We start from the raw sequence: 16,458 nt of genomic DNA, 5'->3' as shown, positions 1-16,458 counted from the left end.
TACCCATCCCTTCTTTTGTAGCCATTGTTCTATCTTTCCATGGGGACAGGTAAATGCCTTCTATTGTTGGTATAGACAAGTGAATGGGTTGCATTCATAGTCCTCAAATAGTCTCTCAAAAGGCAAAGGCTAGATTCAATTATTTATACCAAACTGAGAATCTTGATGTTTATAAACTGGCCAGAAGGATATGTTTGAGGCACTGTGAACCTGTGTGATGTCTGACTGAGATGGGTCCCACTGCGGGCATGAACAATCGAAAAACTTTCCAGGGGTACCAGTTGTACCCACATAATTGTATTACTGTATGAAATCGAGCCATCAACTTGCTTCCCTTCAGAAAACATTGCCTCCCTCCTTTGAGATGGTCGTAAGAGAGCAGGCATTTAGGAAGGCAGTTAAATCAGAATCTCATGACCAAGGTGGTTTAGAGTGGTAGAACTTTCCTGAGATTCTCTTTTTTCAGGCCAGCATGGAGTCAGTGTAATTACTATTATATTGGGCTATTCATGAATCAGTGCCTCAGTACAAGTGAAATGGTGAATACAGAAATGTGAGAAAGCCACTTGATTTTCTAAGGTTAACTAAATTGGTTATCCAATATCCAATATCCATGCCGGGAGGCATGGATTAGGTCAAATACTGTAGGTTAGCCTCATCATGTTGCTTAAAGTTCTACTGATAGTAGTCTTAACAACTGTATGGGTGAATTAAATAAATATGAACCAAATAAATTTGGCCCAAATCTCAGATTAACCAGAGTAGCTGATGGGGTAGTATACACAACGGGAAATATACTAGAAGTCAAGATGGTAGATATTATTGGGAGACAATTTTTCATGGGTATTTTGCATTTCTGTATGATTTTCAAGAAAATGTATTAACTGCCTTTTTGTTTTGCAAGGATTTTTTTGCAAGGATTTTGCAAGGATGATTATAGAGCAAATGGCTTTTGACAAGAGACAACATCTCCCTCTGGACCAGAGGAAAGGTTTACTTAATGTTCAGCATAATAAAATGTTTACTTCCAGAGCACATGTTGGGCAGGTTTACTGACTGCCCATTATGAAGATTTGAGTTCCAGAAGCTCAGGGTTCCTCTCCTGTAACACAACCCTTTGAATAAACAGGTAGGATTGGGGAACTGACACAAATATGATCTCTGCCATGAGTAACAAAGTCTAGTGTCTTTTTTTTTTGGCTTGCATAGGGTCTTTGTTGTTATGTGTGGGCTTTCTCTAGTTGTGAGTGGGGATTACTCTTGGTTGCAGTGTGAGGGCTTCTCATTGTGGTGGCTTCTCTTGCGGAGTAAAGGCTCTAGGCACACAGGTTTCAGTCGTTGCAGCATGTAGGCTCAATAGTAGTGATTTGTAGACTCTAGAGTGCAGGATCAGTAGTTGTGGTACACAGGCTTAGTTGCTCTGTGGCATGTGGAATCTTCCCGGACCAGGGGTCGAACCTGTGTCCCCTGCATTGGCAGATATATTCTTATCCACTGTACCAGCAGGGAAGTCTCAAGTCTTGTGTCCTTGACCTAGGATTCCAGTGTCTTCTGCCAGTATTCAAGGAACTGTGGTAAGCTAACTTGACAGTTTACAGGTAGGGTAAAATCTCAGACCCTTCACAGTTCAGTTCTTAACAACAGGTCATTTACGCTAATCATCAAAGGTTGCAAACTTTCTTCTTTGGGGTTTCAGTTTGTGTACACACACACAGAGTGATAGAGACACACACAGAGAGAGACAGACAGAGACACGGAGAGAGAGGGAAGAAGAGGGGAAGAGAAGAGAGAGAAGAAGGAGGAGAAGGAGGAGGGAGAAAGAGAAAAGAAGAGAGGAGAGAGGGGAGGGGAGGGAGAGTGAGATCGAGAAAGACAGAGAGAGGGAGAGAGATGCTTCTATGCATCTAGTTGTAGGCAGCAGCCTAGAAAGGCATAGTTGTCACTGGTTGGAAATGATGCTGAGCAAGGCCCTGTGGGTCTCCTGAGAACAAAGATTTTGTGTGTCCCCCATTTCTTTGATTACAGGAAACAGCCTTCATTCAGCCTCCATGACCTTCCCTGAGTTCCAGTGGGCAGATTCAAGCAGTTGTTAATTGGGGAAGGGAGGGGATCTTGTGAGACCAGGGAGGAACAGTCAAGGGTAGCCTTGGGGCAGGGTCCTGTTTCCCCATAAGCGGGTACACACAACGATATCTTTGCCTCCTCCAGGTGGGAAAAGTTAACAGTTAATGACAGTATGCTGCTCACAAGCATGTAGAACCTCAGACCAGTTGGAGCTGAAGGTTGATGCTGCTGACTTCTACTTACCTTAACACTAATCCATCAGAAGACTGTCTATGTACTGATCATAACCTCCTTGAATAATTACTATAAAACTTACTATCTTCTTCAAGTTGGGAAATCTGAGGGCATTAGCCTGCTGTGGCCCCCTTTACCTGGCAAAGCAATAAAACTATTCTACTTCACCCAAAACTCTGTCTCCAAGATTCAATTTGGCACTGGTGTACAGAGAAGCTGAGCTTTCGGCATCAGAAATGAATCTCATAGCAGCTTTATTTCTTATCAATATTAGCAAAAGTCAGGAAGATTTGTTCCAACGTTATCTGACTGATGAAATAGTCTACTAGATTGAATAGTGTTTTAGCTTCCTCCATAATACGAAACACCTTTAACAGAAAAAAAAATCATGGTGTTACTATTGCTGTATCCTCAGATGAGCCTTTTACCCACCCAATCACTTCCTAATTCCTGCCAGGTTTATGGTTAGGAACAAAAAGATATGGAAGGGGGAAGTTAGAAAGAAGAAGGAAAAGATGGTTGAAAAATAGAGAAGAGGAGACAGTTCTTTATTTCTATTCTCTTGACAGGTATGGAATATTAGAGGTTAGGGTCAGAAGTATCAGTCAAACTACAGGGGCCTTTGGAAAGCAGCTTAAAAAGTTCTCCTCCTCTGCAAATATCATGTTCCCATTCCACATGCTTGAATCTCTGTGCTTCCCACTGGTCTCCATTAACACATAATGTTAGAAATGTATGATTTCAACAATCACCTTTCCCCAACAAATTCCCTTGCTGGGAATGTAGTAGCCAATGATTCCTTGATGATCCTGGTTTATGATGTTACCTAAGAAAGGAAAGATTTGACAAGTGAGTAATAGAGAGGGCCCTGTTTACAAAATTCCCCAATAATTCCCTTTCCAGTTATACCACCAATAGAGAAATGATATATGCAGTTAAAACAAAGATAACATAATTCCATTTTTACTATATATGACCATGTTAAGTATTTCAATAGATTTACTTCCACATGAAATATGGTTTTATTGCTCACAGTTTGTAAAAATTGCAGAGGGTAAGATAATCACTTTTAGACATGGAAAAAATAACTCACATGCTCTTTGCTAAAGTGGAATTACATGAACTCTAATGTTCTATAGGACTCAGTTTCTAAACATTGTCCTGAAACTATGTTCATAAAAATTGGGTATAGTTTCTTTTTCCTGTTGTGTGTATCTGTGTGTGTGTGTGGTATTTGTGTGGTGTGTGTGTGTGTAGTGTAGGATCTCTATAGTACTCTTATGAGTAGGCAATCTTCATCCTAAAGGAAAGAGGAAATTCATGTCTATATAACACAAATGTGAAGGCATTCACTGCAGAAATGAAATTGAGGTAGTAATAATGTAGCTGCTCCTAAGAGGATGTATTTGTATTTATTGTTACACAGTTGAAGACTACTGCAAGTGGAATAAGTTGGGATTAAAATATTTAAAATAAATAATCTCTATGTCAATTACAATAAGGGATTTTCTTTTTTAATAAATCCCTGCATAACCTCCATAAATAAGGAAAAAATTATTAAACTTTAAAAACTGTAAACTATACGAAGCATATAAAAGTATATGGAAATAAATGTACAGTTTAGTGAATTACAATAAAGTTAACAAACATGTCCATGGAGAAGGAAATGGCAACCCACTCCAATATTCTTGCCTGGAGAATCCCATGGACAGAGGAGACTGGCGGGCCACAGTCCACGGGGTCGCAAAGAGTTGGACATGACTGAGCAACTTTGTTGTTGTCGTTCAGTCACTCTCTGTGGCCCCATGGACTGCAGCACGCCAGACTTCCCTGTCTTTCACCATTTCCTGGAGCTTGCTCAAACTCATGTCCATTGAGTCAGTGATGCCACCCAAACATCTCATCCTCTGTTGTCCACTTCTCCTCCTGCCTTCAATCTTTCCCAGCATCAGGGACTTCTCTAATGAGTCAGCTCTTCACATCAGGAGGCCAAAATATTGAAGCTTCAGCTTCAGCATCAGCCCTTCTAAAGAATAGAAGTGAGCGACTAACACACTGGAAGAAACCTATGCCACTACCAAGACTTACTTCCTATCCCTTAAAGAAAACTACTATCTTGACTTTTTATGGTAAACATTTCTTATTTATAATTTTATTATCTAAGTATGTAACCCTAAATATTATAGTTTCATTTTGCCTTTTTTGTACTTCATATGAATGCAATCATACAGTATATATTATTTTTTATCTGGCTTCTTTCATTCAACATATTTTTAGGATTCATCCATGTCGTTGTGGGAGAAGGCAATGGCAACCCACTCCAGTACTCTTGCCTGGAAAATCCCATGGGCAGAGGAGCCTGGTAGGCTGCAGTCCATGGGGTCTAAGAGTCAGATGCGACTTCACTTTCACTTTCACGCACTGGAGAAGGAAATGGCAACCCACTCCAGTGTTCTTGCCTGGAGAATCCTAGGGATGGGGGAGCCTGGTGGGCTGCCCTCTATGGGGTCGCACAGGGTCGGACATGACTGAAGCGACTTAGCAGCAGCAGCAGCAGCATGTTGTTGTGAATAGCTATACCTCATTTATTTTCATTACTGTAAAGTTTCCCGTGTGCAACTATACCACTACTATTGGTGGACATATGGTGTGCTTTCCAGCCTTCTCAATTCAGTTCAGTTCAGTCCAGTTGCTCAGTCATGTCTGACTCTTTGCGACCCTATGGACTGCAGCACACCAGGCTGCTCTGTCCATCAACAACTCCTGGAGCCGACTCAAACTCATGTCCATTGCCTTCTAGATGCCCCCAAATGATCTCTGCCTCCTGGTGATGACAAAATTGTCTAGTCTCCTCCCACAGTGAATGGGGCTGACAGGTGCAATCTATAGGTTATTGCAGAAATAACAGTGTGACTTCTGAGCTTAGTTTATAAAAGACACTGTGGTTTTTATCTTGTTCTCTCTAGGATCATTTGATGTGAGGGAAGCCAGCAACTATGTTGTGAGAACACTCAAGCAGTCCTATGGAGAATTCTGTGCGGTGACGAACTGTCATCAGCCATGTGAGTGAATCATCTTGGAAGTAGATCCTCCAGCCTCAGAGAGCCTTCATACAATTGAAGCTCCTGCCGATAGCTTTATTGCAGCCTCATGAGGGACTCTGAGACAGAATAACCCACCTAAGCCTCTTCTCAATTTCTAACCCATATACCTGTGATGAGTGTTTATTGTTGTTTTAGGCCACTAAAATATTAGATCACTAAGTTAAGTTTTGGTAATTTGCAGCTGCTGCTACTGCTGTTTAGTCGCTAAGTTGAGAGGTAACTAATACAGTTTCTGGTTTGGGGCTATTACATTCAACTTTATTTTGAACATTCTTTACCTACCTCCTGGTACTTATATGAAATCATTTTCCTGGGGTACAGAGGTCTGAGTATCATTAACATTAGTGGACACTGCCAAAGTTTTCCAAATATCTTATGTTTCCCCCAGCCATGTATGAGATCTCCTTTTTTCCTCTCTGTACCAACTCTTGGTATGGTCAATTAAAAAATTTTAGCCATTTTGATGTGTGTGTAGTGATATCTCATGCCAGTTTAAATTTGCATTTACCAGATGCCTAATGATTCTGAACACCTTTTTATATGTTTCCTGCTTATTTTGATTATTTTTTCAATATTGAAAATTTCTCTCTCTGAAACTTGTAAATTTCTGTTTTCTCTAGCTGCTAGGAACAACAAAATTAACTCTTTCTCTGGCTATGTGCAGCATAACTGCTGATTGCACCTGTGTCTTACTGCTGTCAGAGATTTTGGCCTGTTTGTATTCTAGGGTTCTTGGGGAAATACTCTGCCACCTAGTTTTTGTTAAAAATGTTTTCACGAGTTTTTGCTTGTATCATTCTATTTCTTCCATTTTGGTAAGAAATTTGGGAAAATTCAAAACTGCTCATTTGGTTTTAATTTCAGTAATTATAATTCTTGTATGTGAGCATTTTGTTTGCCTTTTTTCAATTTTGCTTTGTTTATTTTTAAAGAAAATTCTGAAGTATCACACATACAGCAAACAAATAAAACCATAATTGAAAAACACACATGTAACCTAATGTTCATAGCAGCACTATTTACAATAGCTAGGACATGGAAACATCCTAGATGTCCATCAACAGATAAATGGATAAAGAAGATGTGATATATATATATATATATGTATATATATATATATACACACAATGGAATATTACTCAGCTATAAAGGGAATGAATCTGAATCAGTTCTAGAGAGGTGGATGAACCTAGAGCCTGTGATACAGAGTGAAGTAAGTCACAAAGAGACAAATAAATACTGTATATTAATGCATACATGTGAAATCTAGAAAAATGGTATCAAGAACCTATCTGCAGAGAAAAAATGGAGATGGAGATATAGAGAACAGACTGTGGACACAGTGGGGGGAAGGAAAGAGTGGGATGAATGGAGAAAGTAGTATTGACATATATATATAGTACCATGCATAAAAGAGATATCTGGTGAGAAATTTCTATATAACACAGGGAGCCCAGCCTGGCCCTCTGTTATGACCTAAAGGGGTGAGATAGAGGGGTGGAGGGAGGCTCAAGAGGGAGGTGATATACATATATAGTAATGACTGATTTGCATTGTTGTACAGCAGAAACCAATACAACATTGTAAAGCAATTTTCCTCCAATCAAAAAAAGTAAACAAATCATAATTATACTGCTCAATGAATTTTCAAAAAGTTCATTACATCTTTTGTGTTTGGCTTTCTCCTTCCATATTGTGTTTGGGTTGTATGCTATGTAGTTGTAGTTTGTGCATTCTCATTGATGAATACTATTCTAATGTATATGTACAGTATTCCACTTCAGTAGACTGAATCATATTCCATCATATTATGAATATGCCATAATTTATTTATCCATTCCATTGACGGATGGAAGTGTTAGCCATTACGTGTAGTTTTAGCCATTATGTGAAGTTTTAGCCATTATGTGTAGTGCATTAATAAACAATTATGTACACATTTTTTAGTGAACATAGTGAACATATGAATTCATTACTACTATGTACCTTAGAAGTAGAAAAAGGCAGTATCCTTCACAGTTCATTTTATGAGACAGTATAACCTTAATGCTATAAGTAATTAGACACCACAAACTACAAGGAAAGAAAATTATAGACCAGCATATCTTCTAAGCATAGGAGAAAATACACTTAGCAAATACTAGTAAATTGAATCTAACATTACATAAAAAAGGGAATACACTACAACCAAGTGAGAGTTATTACAGGAATACAATGTTGGCTTACTTTAAAAACTCAACCAATGTAATTCACCACACTAATAGAAAAAAGGGCAAAGATTATTAAGTCATTTTGATGAATGTATAAACAAAACTCTCTTTTTGGCTGTTGACAATTTGATTGTAATGTATCTTGGTGTGGATCTCTCTGAGTTTATCCTATTCTAAACAATGATTTTAGATTTGTAGATTCAAAGCTTACATCAAATATGAGTTTTCAGCCATTGTATCTTCAAATGTTCTTTTTTTTTTCCCCAAATGTTCTTTTTTACCCTTTTCTTTCTCTCTCTTTTCCTCTGGGACTCCCAAACTGCATATGTTGATCTTGGTATTGTTCAACAAGTCTGTTAGGTGCTGTTCAATTTTCTTAAACCCTCTTTCTTTCTGTTCCTCAGACTTGACAATTTCAATTGTGCTATCTTCAAGCTTGCTGATTTTTCTCTATGTTCAAATATGCCTTTAAATCCATGTAGTGTATTTTTCTTTTCAGTAATTGTACTTTTCATCTCAGAATTTCTTTTGGCTCCTTTTAATACTTTCTATCCTTTTTATTGAGTTTCCAATTTCACTCATACACTGTTTTCTTAAATTTGTCAATGTCTTCTTTTAGCTCTTTGAGCATTTTCAAGACACTTGTTTGAGTCTTTGTCTAGTAAGTCTTCCATCTGTTCTTCTTCAGAGATGGTTTCTTTTGATTATTTTTTCTTTTGAGTGGGCCAAACTTTCCTATTACTTTGTTTTGTAATTTTTTCATGTGAAAGTGAACTTGAATCTTAAAATACGATAACTCTGGGAATCAGATTCTCCCTTTTCTCCAGTGTTTGCTGTTTAAAAAAGCTTAAAATTGTTGGAGGATGTGTCTGCTGGAGATAAGCTTGAGGTTTAAGTGTGAGATCTCCTCAGGTGTACTTTTTTTGTGCCTACATCTTTCTCTGGCATATGCAGTGGTTTTCTAATTTTTTTTTGCATATATTGTGAGTTTTGAATATCATAATCCCTACATGTCTCACTTCTGAGAGGCAGGAAAAGGAAAAATGAAGGAAAAATGAAAAAAAGTACTTTCTCTCTAAATTCCCTGCACGCTCTTTCAGCTGATGGTGGTTGCATTAATGGTGACCTGCCTTTGTGTCTTTAGGTCCTTGATTCAAAGGATTAATCTGTAACCAGAATATAGAGCCTTGATATTTGGAGGGCAAGGTCCTTATTGCCTACTATTACTCTTCAAGCTACTATAGGAACACTGGTTTGGATACCTTTCATGGGGCTGGAAATTAGAAGATGGGTAACCACTACTGCGCTATATTAAAGTGATTGAAATTAATCACAATTAATTTCTAGGGTCATACTTCCCCTAGAACCTGCAAATTTTCAAACAGACATTAAGAGTTCCAGAATAATTACATCAGACAATTTCTGCCAGACTAATTATTGTCTAGGTGAAGAGATATGTTCCTGGAGCTTTCTACTCTGTCATCTTCCCTGATGTCACTTTTTGCTAATTTTTGATTTTCTCTTTTATTTCATGCAAAGTTATTTTATTGGTGTCAAGATTCTTCCCTTTGGCTTCTAGCATTTTTTACCCTGATGTTTCTGTGTGTAGCTCTCTGGGTATTTATCTCTTTATATTTATATTTACTGAACATCTCAGATCTAGACATTAATGTTTTTCATTAAATTTGAGAAGTCTTCAGGGGCTAGTTTTTGGAATATATCTTCTGCCCTTTCTTTTTCTTCTGGTGCTCCCATTTTGCATATATAGATGTACTTAATGGTTCCCTACAGGTTTTTGAGGCTCTGTTAATTTTCTTCTTACTTTTTAATTTTGTTCTTTGGATCACATTATCTCTACTGATCTATCTTCAATTTTGCTAATTCTGGTAGTTCTAATCTATTGTTGATCTCTACTGGCAAAATTTTCATTTTAGATATTATACTTTTCCATAACAGAATATGCTTTTGGTTCATTAAAAATAATTTTTAACTCTTTGGCAATATGTTTTATTTGTTGAGATTTTTTGGTATGCCTTCCTTTACTTCCTGAAGCATTAACTTTGCCTATTGAATGTATTTATTATAGCTTTGTAGTCTTTCCTAAGACTGAAATCTGGTTGCTTTCAGATTCCATTGCTAGCTTCCTGCCACCTCCTTTCCCCGGTATGGGTCACGTTTTGTTTTTTGCATGTCTCATAAGTTTTTGTTGAAAACTGGACATTTAAAAAAACTTTTAATTTTGTATGGGTGTATAGCCAAATAACAGTGTTGTGATAGTCTCAGGTGAACAATGAAGGGACTCAGCTATACATATATATGTATTCATTGCCCCCGTCCCCAAACTACCCTTCCATCCAGGCTGCCACATGACATTGAGCAGAGTTTCATGTGCTATACAATAGTCCCTGGAAAACTGGGCATATAAGTTATTCTGTTGTGAAGTGAAGTGAAATTCGCTCAGTCGTGTCTGACTCTGCGACCCAATGGACTATACAGTCCATGGCATTCTCCAGGCCAGAATACTGGAGTGGGTAGCCTTTCCATTTTCCAGGGAAACTTCCCAACCCAGGGATCGAACCCAGGCCTGCATTGCTGGCAGATTCTTTACCAGCTGAGCCACAAGGGAAGCCTAAGAATACTGGAGTGGGTAGCCTATCCCTTCTCCAGCGGATCTTCCCGACCGAGGAATCAAACTGGGGTCTCCTGCATTGCAGGCGGTTCTTTATGAACTGAGCTATCAACTAGTAATTTAAAACTTGTGGTTTGATTTTTCATTTATTTTTTGACTGGCTGAAGTATTTTAGTGAAGTCTACTTGCCCTCCCCGCTGTGGTATAAAACCTCTGACGTTGCTCCCTAGAGGGCACTGCTTCAGGCATGTGCACGGTCACCCAGGGATGACAGTTTCTTTAGCAGGGCTCTCTCTGTCACTTGCCCTGAGTATAGCCAAATGCTAAATTCTTCTGTTAAAAATCGCTAGCTCTCTTGTTTTCATCAATATCCTAGGGCATACATTATCCCACAGATAGTTTCAATTTCATTTAAGTTCTTTGCAGGGATAGTTTTTGAATCAAATGTTTGCAGTTTGCTCTGATCCCAGAAGCACTATTCTTAGTGGTAAACTAGCCGGTTTTCTCTGGTAAACTAGTTGATCTGATTTAGTTTATACTTATTAATAAGACATCTAGTCTCCTCTTAATTGCTTTCCACTAAAACTGTCATTGCTTTTGAGAATACTTTTGAGCTTAAATTTCCCCGCATTCTCTTTCAAATAAAGTCAGTCTTGGGAAAGAGCTTCAGAGCTCTTTGTTTTATGCTTTGCTTTCTCATGGGAAAAATCTCTGAGCCATGGCTCTGGAACTGAGAAGTGGGATAGTAGTCCACTTCTGCATGACATCCTTGCTTGAGGAACTGGGAAGAAGGTGGTATCAGCAGGTTGTACTCATGCTGCAGAAGCTCTGACCTGAAAATGAGTCAGGTCATGGGTAATTTGAACCCCCATATTCTCAGCACAGCGTGGATGAGATAGAGTCTCTGTTCCATAAAGGAGGGCTAAATAGAAAAGGGAGTCCCTGATCTCTTGGCTTGTAATTGCCTGAAAATTAGCCTCTGCCACAGGTAGATGGGGACAGAATGAGAAATGTTGACATCTTGCTCCTCCCAGGAAGATACCATAGTGGTCAACTTGAAGCTGATAGGAGAGGAAGCCCTCTGTTCTTGGTTGCGCCTACTTGCAGTGGAGTTTTCATTGAATTGGGCTGGGAAGAGTTGGGAAGAAGCAAGTTTTATTTCACACATCAAAGGATCTTTCTGTTCTTACAGTTTTAATAGATTTTCTTGAATAAATGTTTCTTCAGTTGCTGTATGTCCTTAGGATTATTTCCAGAGACTTATTATGGTTGTTTCAAAAATAAATTTCATCTGTTATGCTGAGCAACAGGTCTGCAGAGACTTTATATTGCCATTCTGGAAGTGGAACTTCCACATTTATTATATATTACACACCATTACCTTAAATATCTGATGTCCTTTAAAGTCTAAAATTAATGTTTGTGTCTCTGCTTAATCTCTTTCATTATGACATTCCTTTTGAACCTCCCTCCTATCTCCCTCCCCATCACACCCCTCTAGATTGATACAGAGTCCCTGTTTGAGTTTCCTCAGCCATACAGCAAATTCCCATTGGCTATCTATTTTACATATCATAATGTAAATTTCCACGTTACTCTTTCCATACATCTCACCATCTCTTCCCCTCTCCCCAGGTCCATAAGTCTATTGTCTATGTCTGTTTCTCCACTGCTGTCCTGTAAATAAATTCTTCAGTCCCACTTTTCTATATTACATGTATATGCATTAGAATACGATATTTATCTTTCTCTTTCTGACTCACTTCACTCTGTATAATAGGTTCAGGGTTCATCCACCTCATCAGAACTGACTCAAATGTGTTCCTTTTTATGGCTGAATAATATTCTTTTGTGTATATGTACCATAACTTCTTTATCCATTCATCTGTCAATGGACATCTAGATTGCTTCCATGTTCTAGCTATTGTAAATAGTGCTGCAGTGAACAATGGGATACATATGTCTTCTTCAATTTTGGTTTCCTCAGGGTATATGCCTAAGAGTGGGATTGCTGGGTCATATGGTGGTTTTATTCCTAGTTTTTTAAGGAACCTCCATACCGTCTTCCATAGTGGCTGTATGAATTTTATTCCCACCAAGAGTGCAAGAGCATTCCCTTTTCTCCACACCCTCTCCAGCATTTATTGTTTGTAGACTTTTTGATGATGGCCATTCTGACTGGTGTGAGATGGTATCTCATTGTAGTTTTGATTTGCATTTCTCTAATAACGAATGATGTTGAGCATCTTTTCATGTGTTTGTTAGCCACCTGTATGTCTTCTTCAGAGAAATGTCTGTTTAAGTCTTTTCCCCACTTTTTGATTGGGTTGTTTATTGTTCTGGTATTCAGTTGTATGAGCTGCTTGTATATTTTGGAAATTAATCCTTTGTTAGTTGTTTCATTTGCTATCATTTCCTCCCATTCTGAGGGTTGTCTTTTCACCTTGCTTATAGTTTCCTTTGCTGTGCAAAAACTTTTAAGTTTAATCAGGTTCCACTAGTTTACTTTTGTTTTTATTTCCATTACTCTAGGAGGTGGGTCATAGAAGATCTTCCTTTGATTTATGTCATCGAGTGTTCTGCCTATGTTTTCTTCTAACAGTTTTATAGTTTCTGGTCTTACACTTAGGTCTTTAATCCATTTTGAGTTTATCTTTATGTATGGTGTTAGGAAGTGTTCCAATTTCATTCTTTTACATGTGGCTGTCCAGTTTTCCCAGCACCATTTATTGAAGAGTCTGTTTTTACCCCATTGTATGTTTTTGCCTCCTTTGTCAAAAATAAGGTACCCATAGGTTCATGGGTTTATTTCTGGACTTTCTATCTTGTTCCATTGGTCTATATTTCTGTTTTTGTGTCAATACCATGCTGTCTTGATGAGTGTAGCTTGGTAGTATAATCTGAAGTCAGGAAGGTTGATTCCTCCAGCTCCATTCTTCTTTCTTAGGACTGCTTTGGCTTTTCAGGGTCTTTTATGTTTCCATATGAATTGTGAAATTTTTTGTTTTACTTCTGTGAAAAATGCCATTGGTAATTTGACAGGGATCACATTGAATCTGTAGACTGCATTTGGTAGTGTAGTCATTTTCACAATATTGATTCTTCCTACACAGGAACATGGAATATCTCTCCATCTGTTTATGTCATCTTCGATTTCTTTCATTCAGTTCAGTTCAGTTCAGTTCAGTTCAGTCGCTCAGTCGTGTCCGACTCTGAGACCCCATGAATCGCAGCACACCAGGCCTCCCTGTCCATCACAAACTCCCGGAGTTTACTCAAACTCATGCCCATCGAGTCAGTGATGCCATCCAGCCATCTCCTCCTCTGTCGTCCCCTTCTACTCCTGCCCCCAATCCGTCCCAGCAATAGGGTCTTTTCCAATGAGTCAACTCTTCACATGAGGTGGCCAAAGTATTGGAGTTTCAACTTCAGCATCAGTCCTTCCAATGAACACCCAGGACTTATCTGCTTCAGGATGGACTGGTTGGATCTCCTTGAAGTCCAAGGGACTCTCAAGAGTCTTCCCCAACACCACAGTTCAAAAGCATCAATTTTCTGGCACTCAGCTTTCTTCACAGTCCAACTCTCACATCCATACATGACCACTGGAAAAACCATAGCCTTGACCAGACGGACTGTCTTATAATTATCAGTGTATAGTTCTTTTGTCTCCTTAGGTAAGTTTATTCCTAGATATTTAATTCTTTTTGTTGCAATGGTGAATGTGATTGATTTCTTAATTTCTCTTTCTGATTTTTCATTGTTAGTATATAGAAATGCAAGTGATTTCTGCGTATTGATTTTGTATCCTGCTACTTTGCTAAATTCACTGATTAGCTCTAATAATTTTCTGATACTATCTTTAGGGTTTTTTATGTACAGTATCATGTCATTTGTAAACAGTGAGAGATTTACTTCTTCTTTTCTGATCTGGATTCCTTTTATTTCTTTTTCTTCTCTGATAGTTGTAGCTAGGACTTCCAGAACTATGTTGAATAATATTGGTGAAAGTGAACACCCTTGTCTTGTTCCTGATCTTAGGGGGAATGCTTTCAGTTTTTCACCTTTGAGAATAATGTTTCCTGTAGGCTTATCATATATGGCCTTTACTATATTGAGGTAGGTTCCTTCTATGCCCATTTTTTGAAGAGTTTTAATCATAAATGGGTGCTGAATTTTGTCAAAGGCTTTTTCTGCATTTATTGAGATTATCATATGGTTTTTATATTTCAGTTTGTTAATATAGTGTGTCACATTGATTGATTGCATGTACTGAGGAATCCTTGCATTCCTGAAATAAACCCAACTTGATCATGGTATATAAGCTTTTTGATGTGTTGCTGAATTCTGTTTGCTAAAATTCTGTTGAGTATTTTTGCATCTATGTTCATCAGTGATATTGGCCTGTAGTTTTCTTTTTTAGTGTTGTTTTGGTCTGGTTTTGGTATCAGGGTGATGGTGGCCTTGTAGAATGAGTTTGGAAGTGTTCCTTCCTCTGCAATTTTTGGAAAGAGTTTTAGAAGGATAGGCATTCACTCTTCTCTAATGTTTGATAGAATTTTCCTGTGAAGCCATCTGGTCCTGGGCTTTTGTTTTTTGGGAGATTTTTGATCACAGCTTCAATTTCAGTGCTTGTAATTGGGTTGTTCATAATTTCTATTTCTTCCTGGTTCAGTCTTGGAAGATTGAACTTTTCTAAGAATCTGTCCATTTCTATCAGGTTATCCATTTTATTGCCATACAGTTTGCAATAATCTCTTATAATCCTTTGTATTTCTGCATTGTCTGTTGTAACCTCTCCTTTTTCATTTCTAATTTTGTTGGTTTGATTCTTCTCTTTTTTTCTTGATAAGTCTGGCTAAAGGGTTGTCAATTTTGTTTATCTTCTCAAAGAAACAGCTTTTAGTTTTGTTAATCTTTACTATTGCTTCTTTCATTTCTTTTCATTTTTTTCTTCTCGTATGTTTATTTCCTTCTACTAATTTTGGACTTTTTTTGTTCTTCTTTTTCCAGTTGTAAAGTTTCCAGGTGTAAAGTTAGGTTGTCTAGTCAATGTTTTTCTTGTTTCTTGAGGTAGGACTGTATTGCTATAAACTTCTCTCTTAGAACTGCTTTTGCTGCATCCCATGGGTTTTGAGTTGTTGTATTTTCATTGTAGTTTGTTTCTAGATTTTTTTTGATTTCCCTTTTGATTTCTTCAGTAACCTGTTGGTTATTTAGAAACGTGTTGTTTAATCTCCACGTGTTTGTGTTTCTTACAGTTTTTTCCTTGTAGTTGATATCTGGTCTCATAGCATTGTGGTCAGAGAAGATGCTTGATACAATTTCAATTTTCTTAAATTTATTGAGGTTTGATTTGTGTGACCCAAGATGTGGTCTATCCTGGAGAATGTCCCATGTGCTCTTGAGAAGGTGCATTCTTCTGCATTTGGGTGGAATGTCCTGAAGATATCAATGAGATCCATCTCAACTAATATATCACTTAAGACTTGTGTTTCCTTATTAATTTTCTGATTTGATGATCTATCCTTTGGTGTGAGTAGGGTATTAAAGTCTCCTACTATTATTGTGTTATTGTCAATTTCTCCTTTTATGTCTGTTAGTGTTTGTCTTATATATTGAGGTGCTACTATGTTGGGTGCGTATTTATTTACCTTTGTTACATCTTCTTCTTGGATTGGTCCCTTGATCATTATGTAGTGCCCTTCCTTATCTCTTGTAATCTTTATTTTAAGATCTATTTTGTCTGATATGAGGATTGCTACTCCAGCTTTCTTTTGCTTTCTGTTTGCATTGAATATATTTTTCCATCCTCTCAGTTTTAGTTTATATGTGTCTTTAGGTCTGAAGTGGCTTTCTTGTAGACAGCATATATATGGGTCTTGTTTTTGTATCCATTCAGCCAGCCTGTGTCTTTTGGTTGGAGCATTTAATCCATTTACAATGAAAGTAATTGTTGATATATATGTTCCTATTGCCATTTTCTCAATTCTTTGAGGTTGATTTTGTAGATCTTTTTTCTTCTCTTGTATTTCTTGACCATATAAGTCCGTTTAACATTTGTTGTAAAGCTGGTTTGGTGGTACTGAATTCTCTTAACTTTTGCTTGTCTGAAAAGCTTTTTATTTCGCCACCAATTTTGAATGAGATCCTTGTTGGGTACAGTAATCTTGGTTGTAGATTTTTCCCTTTCAGTGCTTTAAATATATACTACTAT

General features: G+C 37.8%; 1 protein-coding gene across 1 annotated transcript in view; it reads right to left on the bottom strand.

Moving 5' to 3' along the window:
* Positions 1-2,552: 2,552 nt before the first annotated feature.
* The window catches only part of LOC122702003 (phospholipid-transporting ATPase ABCA3-like), a 223,302-nt gene continuing 209,396 nt past the window's right edge, over positions 2,553-16,458 (bottom strand). The window contains exons 29-30 of the mRNA XM_043915525.1: positions 3,051-3,124; positions 2,553-2,666 (exon numbers count right to left, since the gene is read on the bottom strand). Coding sequence (XP_043771460.1) covers positions 2,553-2,666; positions 3,051-3,124 — 188 coding nt within the window. The remainder of the gene's footprint in view (positions 2,667-3,050; positions 3,125-16,458) is intronic.

Source organism: Cervus elaphus, chromosome 10, assembly GCF_910594005.1.
Source record: "Cervus elaphus chromosome 10, mCerEla1.1, whole genome shotgun sequence".
In the NCBI taxonomy this organism is placed as follows: domain Eukaryota; kingdom Metazoa; phylum Chordata; class Mammalia; order Artiodactyla; family Cervidae; genus Cervus; species Cervus elaphus.
This window is presented reverse-complemented; position numbering and strand designations above follow the sequence as displayed.